The sequence below is a fragment of the Heloderma suspectum genome, chromosome 6, assembly GCF_057233095.1.
Source record: "Heloderma suspectum isolate Gila_16-S chromosome 6, 16-S_ref, whole genome shotgun sequence".
Classification (NCBI taxonomy): Eukaryota; Metazoa; Chordata; class Lepidosauria; order Squamata; family Helodermatidae; genus Heloderma; species Heloderma suspectum.
The window spans coordinates 25,898,084-25,911,458 of NC_139463.1; the positions used below are offsets into that span (position 1 = coordinate 25,898,084).

At 45.3% G+C, this 13,375-nt stretch overlaps 1 protein-coding gene across 3 annotated transcripts in view; it reads right to left on the reverse strand.

The window, feature by feature from the left end:
- POLD2 (DNA polymerase delta 2, accessory subunit) overlaps positions 1 to 13,375 on the reverse strand; it is a 34,536-nt gene that overhangs the window by 5,755 nt on the left and 15,406 nt on the right. For all 3 annotated transcript variants that reach the window (XM_084803845.1, XM_084803847.1, XM_084803846.1), the window contains exons 4-9: positions 9,671 to 9,794; positions 8,170 to 8,284; positions 7,123 to 7,321; positions 5,466 to 5,546; positions 4,583 to 4,740; positions 3,098 to 3,225 (exon numbers count right to left, since the gene is read on the reverse strand). In XM_084803845.1, coding sequence (XP_084659971.1) covers positions 3,098 to 3,225; positions 4,583 to 4,740; positions 5,466 to 5,546; positions 7,123 to 7,321; positions 8,170 to 8,284; positions 9,671 to 9,794 — 805 coding nt within the window. The remainder of the gene's footprint in view (positions 1 to 3,097; positions 3,226 to 4,582; positions 4,741 to 5,465; positions 5,547 to 7,122; positions 7,322 to 8,169; positions 8,285 to 9,670; positions 9,795 to 13,375) is intronic.

Consider the following 13,375-nt stretch of genomic DNA (forward strand, 5'->3'; position numbering starts at 1 on the left):
TTCTGTTGTTTTCCTCGATTTCTTTGCACTGTTCATTTAAGAAGGCCTTCTTGTCTCTCCTTCCTATTCTCTGGAACTCTGCATTCAGTTGGATATATCTTCCCCTTTCTCCCTTGCTTTTCGCTTCCCTTCTTTTCTCAGCTACTTGTAAAGCCTCCTCAGACAGCCACTTTGCTTTCTTGCATTTCTTTTTCTTTTGGGATGGATTTAGTTGCTGCCTAAACAATGTTACGGACCTCCGTCCATAGTTCCTCAGGCACTCTGTCTATCAGGTCTAATCCCTGAAATCTATTCCTCACCTCCACTGTATATTCATAAGGGATATGATTTAGGTCATACCTGAATGGTTTAGTGGTTTTCCCTATGTTCTTCAATTTAAGCCGAAATTTTGCAACAAGAAGTTCATGATCTGAGCCACAGTCAGCTCCAGGTCTTTACTGACTGTACAGAGCTTCTCCATCTTTGGCTGCAAAGGACATAATCAATCTGATTTTGATATTGACCATCTGGTGACATCCATGTGTAGAGTCGCCTCTTGTGCCGTTGGAAAAGAGTGTTCGCTATGATCAGCATGTTCTTTTGGCAAAACTCTATTAGCCTTTGTCTTGCTTCATTTTGTACACCAAGGCCATGCTTGCCTGTTATCCCGGTGATGTCTTGACTTCCTACTTTAGCATTCCAATCCCCGATGATGAAGAGGGCATCATTTTTTGGTGTTAGTTCTAGAAGGTGTTGTAGGTCTTCATAGAACCGATCAACCTCAGCTTCTTCGGCCTCAGTGGTTCTGGCACAGACTTGAATTACTGGGATGTTGAATGGTTTGCCTTGGATTTGTACTGAGATCATTCTATCATTTTTGAGATTGTACCCCAGTACTGCTTTTCCAGTGTGATTAAGTTGGCAAAGTGGCAAAGTGGCAGATTTCATTTCTTCTTTCCCTCTTTAGAAGTAGAGAGCACATTTTAAAGTTGCATTAGAAGAGCCATCTTTGAATAAGTCAAGAGAGTACAACTGAAATCTGGATTTCAGGCAGGATGACTCTGGACAGAATGGAGAGAATTATGTACAGCTACAAACATTCAGATTCTTAGCTTTCCTCTCCTTTATTTGGGACCATAGTCTGCTAGACCTGGAGAAGCACAGCAACTAAGACTAAGAACCTTGCCTCTGTCATGAACACACTAGGTGGTTTTAGGGCAAGCCACTTTCTCTTAGCCGCAGTCTTTCCCATCAGCAGTAAGGAAAGAATAATAATACTGGCCTACATTACAGGGTTGTTATAAGATTACAACACGATAAGGTCTCAGAGCATGCCCCTGAAGGCACACGATGCAGCCACCTTGCTGAATCTAAGCGGTCTGGTCAGTGCCTGGACGGGTGACCACCTATGAGAACCCCATGTACACCACTTTGAGTTTCATGATATAAGAAAGGTGGGATGCAAATGTATTAAATACAAATAAAGGCGTGAAGCACTTTTTAAAAAACACTCAAAATAATACTTAAATACTAAATCCAGACTCAATTCAAAGTGCTGATTTTGATGTGAAAAGCTCTAAATGAACTTGGTACCCTGGTACCTGAAGGACTGCCTTCTCCCAAATGTACCTGTCTGTTGTTGTTGTTGTTGTTCAGTCGTTCAGTCGTGTCCGACTCTTCGTGACCCCATGGACCATAGCACGCCAGGCCTTCCTGTCTTGCGCTCTCTCCCGGAGCGTGCTCAATTTCATATTCATTGCATCCGTGATGCTATCTAGCCATCTCATCCTCTGCCGTCCCCTTCTCCTTTTGCCTTCGTTCCCCCTCATTCTGAGGCTTGGAAGGTGGCAATGGAGGGGACTTTTTCAGTGGCAGCCCCTCAGCTCTGGAATGCTTTCTCAAGGGAAGCTCACCAAGTACCTACACTATCTTTTCGGCACCAGACAAAGGCTTTTCTCCCAGGCTGCAATCGTACACACAATTACCTGGGAGGAACTCCCACTGAATTCAATGGGACTGACTTCTGGGTAGACATGTATAGGATTGCACCATTATCGTCTTTTAAAGTGCTTCTAAAGGTTTTAGTATTTGTGTTTTATTATTTTAGTCCCTGCAATATGGCTTTTACCTCTTATACCCGATACTATATTGTATGCTCTGTTGGCACATTTATTAGTTTTACATTGTTGATTTTATTACAATTTTATCTGTATTATTATGTTCTAAAATGTCTAAAGAAATCTATTTTATGGGGCATTTAATAAGTTTAATAAATAAATATGTATTATCTCGGGGAAGCATCCCACATCTCTGAGAATTTACCCTAAGCACTTACACAGCAGTATATAACCCTTTCCATTATATCCAGGGCCACCAGACATTAACAGTAAAGCTTGCCTATTCTACGGCAATTCTAACAATGCTTTCCACTTCAGGGTGTGGTTAAATTATGCATGCCCTTCTCAACCCAACATGGAAGAAGTTTGTATCGGCACAATTCCTGCTCTCCTACATACTTTTTAAATAAGCACCCATATTTATTTAGATAAATGGACTGCGTATATGAACATATATATATTTGAAATGGAAGTGTGAAATCCTTCTTTTTCCCTCTTTTTCTTTTTATATTAAGGGTAATGTAAATATTACCCTTAATTAAGGGTAATATAAAAGGCGGGATATAAATGCAATAAATAAATAAAGTAAATTATTATTGTGCATGGATATGTTTATATCTCTTTCTTTTTGTCTTCTTTTTTCCCTTCTTTTTTGTGGTTCTTCCCTTTTTTGTTCTGTTGCTTGGGTTGTAGTTAAAAAAACAAAAAAACAGAAAAAAACATTCCTGCTCTCCATTACACATGTAAAGTGTAACATTTACACGGGAGAAAGATAAAAGGCAGACAGATTATGGCTACGAATACCTCACCAGCAACAGATGGTTGGCCATGTGCACCACTTTATCATTCCTGCCAGGTTAATGAGTCCCCAGAATACTCACTCACAATCTTTCTGCAAGGAAGCCGTTGTCTGAAAGCTGTCCTGGCCCATTCAACTATCTGAAAGGCCCAAAATGCCAAGAAAAAGAGAGAGAGAGGAGAGCCGCTCTTGATGGAATTACCAAGTGTGTCTGGAGCCGTGGGGCTGAGATGCCCAATCCTCAAGGTCCACTCCAGGATTTCCAGATAGTCAGACATGCTGCTATACTTGAAGATGTCACTGATATTCTGGCCTGAGCTCCCCAAAAACCTATGTTGAAAAAGGAGGGGGGGGGACACACCTGTGAACAGCTGAATGACAAGACCAAAACCTAGCAGAGAATACCAAAAGATTTTTTAAATTACAGTTTTATACCACACATTCTCCAAGTAGCTCAAGGTGGCGTACATGGTTCCCCAAGCCCCCACCCCACCCCACCCCTTTTATCCTCACAACAAGCCTATAAGGTAGGTTAGGCTGAGAGCTAGCAACTGGCCCAAAGTTATCCAGTGAGCTAAGTAGGAAACAGAGCGGAGGATCAGTATGTGGGTCTTCCTGGTTTAAACCTATCGACTACAGCACACTGGCTCTCTTCTTTCCCATGTTAATTCCAGTCCCTGTGTCACCTTACTCAATATGCCAGAGGCATGACTCCAAGAAGAATCTACCCCTCTTGGTTCCAAGTTTCAGGATGCCAGCCAGTGGGAGCAGGGAATACACCTCCTACTTTTCAAACAAAAAAATTACTACTAGTAGTAGTGAGCTTGTACAGCAGAGTGGCTAAGAGACTGAGCTACAAATCAGGAAGTCCCTGGTTCTATTCTCACCTCTGCTCTCGCCTCTGCTGCAAACTCACTAGGTGGCCTCAGGGCAAGCCACTTTCTCTGAGCTCACTACTACTAGTAATGGTAATTTTAACTCATGTTCTATGTAGGTGGCTGAATTGTGATAATGCTGAGGCTGGAGCTTGGTTAAATCCAATTTCCTTCTTCGAATGATTGTGGGTTTTATTAGGCTCAGGATGCAAATGGGCTCCAAGTGGGGTCCTTTGCAGAAACAGAGAACTCTTTCTTCTTTCCCTCTAGAGTTTAGATCCATGCCTGCTCATTGTGTTGTGGAACAATGCGGCAATAATGTTACTTACACCTTAAAGCAGCCTTCCCCAATGTGGTACCCTCCGGATGTTTTGGACTACAGCTCCCATCAGCCCCAGCCAGCATAGCCAACGGTCAGGAAGCATTGAGAGCTGCAGTCCAAAAGATCTGGAGTCTTCCAAGTTGAGAAAGGCTGCTTTACAGGGCTGTTGTAAGGATGAAAACTTCATAATGCATGTGAAGCACTTTTAATATTTGAAAATGCTATATAAATGTTTAGTAGTAGTAGTAGTAGTAGTAGAAGTAATACTACTAGTAGTAACTGTAATAATGGCAGCAGCAATAGTACTAATAGGAGTAGCAATAACAATAATAGTAGCAGTAGTAGCAGCAATAGCAGTAATAGGAGCAGCAGCAATAGTACTAACAGTAGTAGTGGTAATAGTGATAGTACCAATCGTAGTAGCAGTAATAGCTGCAGTAGCAGTAGTAATAGTAGCACTGCCCCAAAGAGCTTGGGTAACTGCCTTTACCTGACGCCATCGATGTTAGCCTGGTAGGGGTTGGTGACCAGCTGCAGCGTGGAGTAAGCACTTGACAAGGGAAACATGCAGCGATGCAGTGGCTGCTGAGGCAGTGTGTAGTTGGTGGGATCAAACTCACCAGGCATCACATCTACAGGTACAGACATCTGTAAGGGCAAAGTAGGCAGTCAGTCAACCCCGGAAGAGTCCCCCTGGCTGGGCAGAGGCAACAAGGAAAGAGGCTACCCTATGAGCAACACAGTTCCTTTGGCAAAGGCTCAGTTCGGATTATTGCGACGTGCTCTGCACAGGGCTGCCTTTGAAGACTCTTTGGAAACTACGGCTGGCTCAGAATACTGCTGCAGCCAAGAGAAGGCCGTTATTTGGAGCAGGTGGCTGTGTTGCTGTCCACTCTGCATTGGCTCCTGCTGTGCTTCTAAGCCAGCGGTAAGGAACATGCAGCCCTCTCTCATAACACTAAAACCCAGCTTCATTCACTGAAGCTGGTGGGTCATTCAGGGCAGAAAGATGAAGTGGCGATGGCGACCAACCGAGATGGCTCTGAAAGGGAATGAGGCACATTGCTGGAAGACAAGGCTATCGGTGGCTGCTAGTCATGATGGCTACATGCTGCTTCCATGAACGGGGCAGCACGCTTCTGAATACCAGGAATACCAGGCAACTGCTGCCTTCACGTCCTGCTTGGGGACTTCCCATTGGCATCTGGCTGGCCACTGTGGGAAACAGGATGCTGGACTCAGAAAGGCATTTGGTCTGATCCCACATGTCTCTTTTTATGTTAAGAAGAATGTGTTTTACCCTAGACAGAGGGAGAGCCCACGCCCACCACCACGCCCACCACCACCACTACCCTCCTGAAAATGGCACTCACACTCAGCTGCAGCAGGATTTCATCCAGCATTTTCACAGCCTCCACACTGGCAGCTTGAGTCTTCTTGGTCAGGTACTTTGCCTGAATGAGAGCGTGCAAGAAGATCAAAGGAAGAACAAAAGGAAGAAATATTTAAGTGGTGCAATGGAAATCGGTCAAATAACTCTGCGACAGAGGGCTATTTTAGAAAGGACAGGCAGCACTCCCGCAAGCCAAGCAGGGTCAGCCCTGGTTAGCACTTGGATGGGAGACCGCCTGGGAATCAAGCTTCCTGCACTGAGCAGGGGGTTGGACTCGATGGTCTTGTAGGCCCCTTCCAACTCTATGATTCTATGGAATCTTCTATGAAGGTACCGTCCGGTATTTTAAGATAATGTATGCTTGCTTCAGGGTCCAAGCAGAGGATATACCAGCCTTCCACAACTAGGATCCCTCCAGATATTTTGGACTACAACTCTCACAATCCCCTGACCATTGGTCATGCTGGCTGGGGATGATGGACATCGTAGTCCAAACTATCTAGAGGGCGCCACGTTGGTGAAGGCTGATATATACAATCAAGGGGGAACGGTAAAATGGTGGCATCATTGCGGTTGGGGAGGCAGCTCAAAACTACCCCATCAGGAGGAGGAGACAAACCAAAGCATTTCTGAGCTGGAACCAAACACATAAAAATCCCATGGGGCAGTTACCATGGAGGACTTCATTTAGGTCTGTATCAGGCGCGTAACAGAGAACGGCAAGGAAGTGAACACCAATTTGCCTTGGGAACTTACAGAATCATTTGCCTGGGAGGCTTGTTTGTTTTTTGAAGAGGAGATGTGTCTGCGATCTTGAGATACCCTGCTAATGGAACAGGTTAGACTAAGAGGGTGCTTCGTCTTTTTCATTACCACTGCCCTGCCCCAGTCCCAGAATTTTACAGGGGTCCAGATGATGTCTTCATCCACTCCTAACCCTCTCATGTTTTCCCACCACTGCTTCCATGGCTGGCTGGAAGATGCTGAGAGTTGTAGTCCAACACATCTGGAGGGCACCAGGCTGGGGAAGGCTGTTCTACTCTGTTTGATAGAGGCTCTCTGAGCGTCAAGCAGAGGTCTTCTGAATGGTGTTTTTTAGACTGAAGATGTCAGGGAAGGGCCTCCTGAACCCTAGTACGCCATTGCCTCCAAGCAAAGCCCAAAGGAATGTGTTCAAAGCAATGACTTGGGACTGCTGAAGCCTGGAAACCTATCATGAAGTCCTCACAATCCTAAGAAAGCAGCTAGCTCTTGGCATCCATCAGAAGTTGTTCCAGCTTTCCCCTCCTTTAGCTTGCAGGCACCTGATCACACACACACCCCTCCACCGCCACCCAGTCCTGCACGTGTACATATGCAGCTGCCAATTTCTTTACTTATTCCTGCCATAAGAAATGCATCAAACTGAGTGCACCAAGTCAATTGCCAAATAGCAACAGTCCTAATGGGGCCCCAGGGCATGGTCTGAAGGCACTGGATATTGCACCCTTGCTGAAGCTAAGCACATCAGAGGATGGATGGTGCCTGGAAGGGAAACCAACCTGGCAACCCTCTAGTTATATGGTGGAAGAAAGGCAGGTCATAAATACAATATATACATAAATAGTCCCGTTGACAGACGTATCCGGGGCCGTCACCTTGTTCACGGTGTCTCTGCTCTGGGTATTGTGGCTGAGCAAATTGCCTGCCAGAATGACCCGAGAGATGAGGGCTGCGCTGGACTGCTCTCCCTCAGCACCCAGCTGACCTGTCACCATGTCCACAAGGAGCTGCATGCCAAAGAGACTCTCTCCGCTCTTGCCACCGAGGCCAAGGCCCGACACCAGCAAGACAAACCTGCAAGAACAGATAAAAAAAAGTGAGTGCCAGTTTTTCATGTCATGCCATAGAACAGGTGCCTTCATCTCTCTAGGCCTTTGTAGTCAGGATCTAGAGGGAGCAGCATGGCTAATTCCAGAATATAAACGGATACATGTTGGCAAATGTGAAGGTTTGAGGCCTACAGAGGCAAAGGGGGAAAAGGTCAGGCTTAGAGGCCTGGGGTTTTTTGTTGGGAGGGAGTATCCCTGAGAGGAGTAGTTTCAGTTTCATTTCCCCAGTTAAGTTTCATTTCTTTGGGGTTGAAACAGTACTTTTGGCTTTAAGGGAGGACAGTATATAAAGGGACCAAGAGCACCAGTAAGAGCAGGGCCTGGGAGACCAGAGCCTGAAGAGGGAGCAGGAAGAAGCAGCCTGGAGAAGTCTAAGTACAGCTAGGGTAAAGGAACTTGCGTTTTGAAACTTTTGTTTTCTCTTAATGCCTTTTGTATCACTCAGCTCTGTTGTATAAATGCCTCTAGTTGTGATTTGCTTGCTTTAATTTACCAGTGTGGTTAAACCCTGTGTCTAAAGTATCAATCACCCCATGTCTACAGCCTAAACCCCATGTTATTGGAAAGGGGAAGGTGAAAGGAGGAAGGTGGGACCCTTAAGGAGGCAAGAGATCCTTAAGGAGTTGCTCACGGGGTCTAGCTCATAAGAGGCAACACATGACAGCAACACATTAAGAAGCTGATCATAATGCATCCGGACTGGCCACTGTTTGAAATAGCATGTAGGGCTGAGATGGAGCCTTGGCCTGAACCAATAGGACTCTTCTTAGAAGAGAACCAACAGGGCTCTTCTTAGCTTATGGGTGGCCTCACCTGTCTGCACTGGGGCCCATCATGGGCAGCTGGGTGGGCATATCTGCAAAGCAGTGATCTTCAACAAGGAACTTCCCATCATCTCTCTCAGAGCCATAGACAGCAAGGATGGTCCCTGGAGGTGCAGGAAGAAAGGACAGACTTACAACAGTTCACTGCTAACCTTCCCTGCACAAAACCCAGACACTCAGCATTCATGATGTGTGGGAGACAGCATAAACTCAAGGTCACATTCTGATCTCTCCTACCACTCGAGAGAACCGGGTTTTGCCTCAATCCACCGAACAAACAGCTCAGGAAGGACTTCGCTGCTCAATAGCTTTTAAAAAATTTGCTTGCCGAACTGAGCCATAAAGCTGCTCAGTAGCAGAGCAATTGCTGGTGCAATTGCTGGAAACATCTACTGCCCCTTTCCAGAAAACAATAGGATTTTTTATACACAAAAAACAAGCCATGTGCCCAGGGGACTAGAAACCACGTCTCCTTTACTGTGCCGGAATCCTATGCCTTTCCCAGGATTCAGAAAATTGCATAATTTGGTTGGTTAGTAAAACCAAGTGGCTAGTCCTTACGATTGGTAGAAAATGCTTGAAAGTTGGCAAGCAGTTGCTGCTACTACAAGTTCACAAACCAAAATACAGTAGGAAGGGATTTCCTGTACGAGACATCTGCTTTTCAGTTCTCTCACTGGTCACAGCCAATATCACCTTCACTTTTATTCACCCAGTGTCTCCCTCAAGTTGACCCATTTCTCAACACACACACCCTCTGCAATGATTAAAGAACTCTTGCAACAGAGGGCAGAGCTTCCAGTTATACTGACTGAGATAACATGAATGCTGCAGTGGGTACCGCTGGTGGTAGGCAAGGTGCTTAAGCCCCCTGACCCCACCCCATTCCAACCGGTCAATATTCCCCCTGCAAGCGTGCCTCCCTTGCAGGTCATTTTCCTCCTAGTCAGACTTATTTCCAATTTCAGAGCTGAGGGGAGAAGGCGAGGGAGGCATTTATAGGGGAGAATCAGTCAGCAAGAAATAATGAATCACAGCCCCCTCTTTTATCTAGCAGGCGTCCCCCACACATCATTTGCCCAAGACAAATTGGGGTTGGGAACCCTGTGTTGGTCTCATAACCTGTAGTGCCAATAAAGCCAATTACGGGGCAAAACAGACATTACTTTAAATGTGTGTCTAGCAACTATGTATGTAAAATTTTTACTCTAGGCACAGGGTTCAGATTAGGATCTTATCAGGAGGAGGTGGAGGGGGGTGCTTTTAAGATCTGGATTCGGGTCCCAGCACCTACTCTAGAGTTACAATGAAAAGGCAATGTAGCTGCCAGACACACATTTAAAATAATATCTATTTTGGCCCTAAGTACATTTTGAGGGTGGAATGGGAAGGGAGTGGGACTAGCGCAGAACTCTGTACAGCCGGGGCACGGGCTTAGCGCAGAATGCTATACAGCCACGCCATAGGCTTGCCTGCCACAGCCATCCTACCTGTCACCAGCTTGTCAATCTGTATGGCTCCCTCTAGCTTGATGCGCTGCAGCTCGTCCTCCAAGATCAGCTCATCCGACTGGTGGATGTATTTGGTGCGGGGAGGTTGTGGCGGCAGATTGTGCTGAGAAGGCAAGAGACACCTCAATGTGAGGAGGGAGCACCAGCAGCTACGCAGCTTTGAGGCTAGTCTCCGGTAGGAAACAGCTTTGCAGCAGCCCCAACATCATCCACGATACTTATCTTTAAAGCCCTTCATGGCTCAAGTCTACAGATCTTTGATACCCCCTCCCTCTGCATAAGCCCCTCCAGTGACTGCATGTTGCAGGTTGGGCATTGCTCCATGTGCCTCATCCATGGCAGGGATCAGGGCCTTCATCACAGCCGCCTCAAGGCTCTGGAGCACCCTTCCTGAAGGAGACACAAGATTGCTCTTCCATAGGAGGTGCTAAGGCTCATCTGGGAAAGCTTATGGCTGTGGATTCTCTAAGGGGGTCTTACGAGTGTTTATACCATGCATGGGGAAGGTGTGGCCCTCCAGATGTTGATGGATTGCAACTCCCAGCCAGCACAGCCAATGGTGAGGGATGATGGGAGTTGCAACCCAACAACATCTGGAGGGCCACATGTTCCCTGCCCCTGTTTTATGCAGTTTCAATTTTATATTTCGTTTTCTAGTGATTTTACTGCCGGTTTATTTTATTTATTTGTTACATGTATACTGTGCCTCTCCTACAAGGAGCCCAAGGCGGCATATATAGTCTTTCTCCTCTCCATTTTATCCTCACAACAACCCTGTGAGGTAGGTTAGGCTGAGAGTCAGTGACTGGCTCAAAGTTACCCAGTGAGCTTCATGGTCGAGTCGGAACTAGAACCTGGGTCTGCTGAGTCCCAGTCCAACACTCTAATCACTACACCACACTGCATCTCAAGTTTTATGCACTTTATTATTTTTTCCAATTTCGTTAGCTTTCAAAAGGCGGGACACAAATGTTTTAAATTAATAGCCTCCACATTTTGAGCCCCACCTCCCCCACGGGGGGAAGAAAGCGTTGATGCAAGATCAGAGGCTTCAGTGTAACATCTAATCCTGTAAATGGGAATTCAAGTTACTGGTTGCTCTTGTTGGATGAGAGTATACAATATTTTTAGGCCAATTATGTTAGGTCACTTGCATTTTTTTTTTTTTAAATGATTCAGCAGAATATGGATGTGGAACGACACAGGGTAAGAATGAAACTGGTACCATAAACCCATACACTAAATGTAAAATACTTTTTAAACAGCCTTTGTAAGGGCTTCCATGAAGTCACTGTGGATGCAACATTTTAAGTCTATTAACAGCTGGATTCTGAAAGCAACTTAAGTGTAAGGGCAGATCCAAGAACCTAGAACTGCACTACACATAGAGCTCTTCTGGCAGAGACTAGGAAAACATCACCTCCTTTGCCTGGCCTATTTTTCCCTTATTTATTATTTGATTTAGTATTTATTAGTACTACTTATATGCCTCTTTATATAATAAAATCTCTAAGCAGTTCATATATAAATATTCAAAACAGCATTTAAATACACTATTAAAAACCATTTCAACTGCAGTAACAATACAAATTACTTTTAAAATACACTACAAGAACAATTCCAACTACAACAACAATAAAAAAAACAGTACAAGGAACGGTAAGATGGAGCAGCAGATGACTAATTGGGATTAATTGCAAGCCAGAGAAAGCCGGGGTTAACAAGTGCATTTTCAGGAGGTGTGTGCAATATACCGCATTTTCTGCCTCCAGAACTGCCTGGGGGAAGAGTTTTCTGAGACACCGCCATCAAGAAAGCCCACTTTTGAGATATTACATGGGGACATTCTGTCAGTTGCAAAATGACTAGGAAGGCCTTATGTTACTAATACAAGATCAACTCCAATTCCACTGATATCAAAGAAGTGGGGGAGCCTGCCCATGCCGTGCAGGAGACCATGGCTTGTTTTCTCAGTTTTCTTTTTCAAAAGCCTAATGCAACGTTTCTCAAACTTCTATCCATATGCCAAATGAGAAACCGCATCGGTTTCTGGCTCTTATCCCCCATGACCCATTTCCTTCCTACTTTAGTTGGTTATAAACTGTTCTTACATACAAATTCCAATATGAAAATAAAAACAAATTAAAACCTACAATATCACAGAGCAAAACAGAAACCTAACCAAATTAAATTGACATCTCTCAGCAACTACATAACCTTTGCACTGCTACAGCACCCATGCAAACACACAGAGACTTCGTTCACGCATAATGCTAACACTCATGGTTTATTTAACCCATGGTTTGTTTCCGTACTCAGGGTTTGTCTGGCAGACAATTGAACAAACCAGGTGGTTTTCTCAAGCCCTGGGTTGATCATTTCCCTCCTCCTTCACCCGCTTCCTCCCTGAATCCCAAATGTTTTTGCAGCACTGTAGTACTGGCATGTAGAGCGGCTGTTTTGTGTGGTTTTTTGACCACTCTTGCATGCCACCTCCATAGCCGGGTGAAACAACCCACGAACAACCCACAGTTCTGGGTTCATGCATAATGGCAATCCATGGTTTAAACACAACCCAGAATTCATCGACCCAAAATGTAGGTTAGCATTATGTGAGAACCACACAATGCCAAACTTCCTACCTGGCCCCTCTCAATCTCAACTACCTATCAGGGATACTGTAGCTGCATCCTGCATTGCAGAGTGGGCTGGACAAGTCATGGGTACATAGAAGGTAGATCTCCAGATGTATTGGACATCAACTCCCAGAAGTCCTTGGAAGCATGGCCAACGGTCAGGAATGCTGGGAGTTGCAAAGTCCAAAACATCTGAAGTTCTGCCCACCCCTGGACTGGATGACCTCCAAAGTCCCTTCCAACTCTATGATTCTTCTCCCTTTATCGGGTGACCACAAACCTACTCATCCCATGCCCTCTGGTAAGAAGGAAGCCCAGGAACACACATCCCCTCCACTACCCCTAGTTCACATTTGCACTGGGCTATAGTGAAGGTTAAGAAGTGGCAGGGGGAAACTCTCAACTTTTCTTAAGTTTTCCAAATGCAAAACCGTCTAAACGTGTGGGCAGAAGATTTGGGGAAAAGGGAGGAGATTGGTGATAACCATAGACTATGTTGGCTAGGGCTGATGGGAGTTGCAGTCCAACAACATCTCAAGGGTCACAAGTTGCCCACTTCTGGCATAGAGGCTGGCCTGCAAGCCAAGCCAATGTTTGCAGTCCCCTGTCCTTTCACCTGCACTTTCAAGAACTAGGATTCAGTAGTTGAGGTCCCCGGACTCTATTTGTCCCCTTCAGCAATTCCTGTGGAGTCACTTCCCCAGTTTGGGAAGTCTTGACTGCTCCTTCTCTTTCATTTGTTAAATGTATTAGATGCCTTTCTCTAAAAAAGACACAAAGCGTCCTGCCACAAGGGTTTAAAACATACAAATAATTAAAATAATCTCACACAACTAAAAACCATTAAAAATAACCAAGACCCAGAAAAATAACTAGATCAAGAACCCCTGTCAGATGCTGTCAAAATCTTAACCTGGTGCCAAAACAATGACAATGTTGTTGCCAGGCAGACATCCCTAGGGAAAGCTTTCCACAATTGAGGGCCACCACTGAGGAGGCCCTCTCCCTTGTTGCCATCCACTGAACCTCCCTTGGAGGATACCTTTAG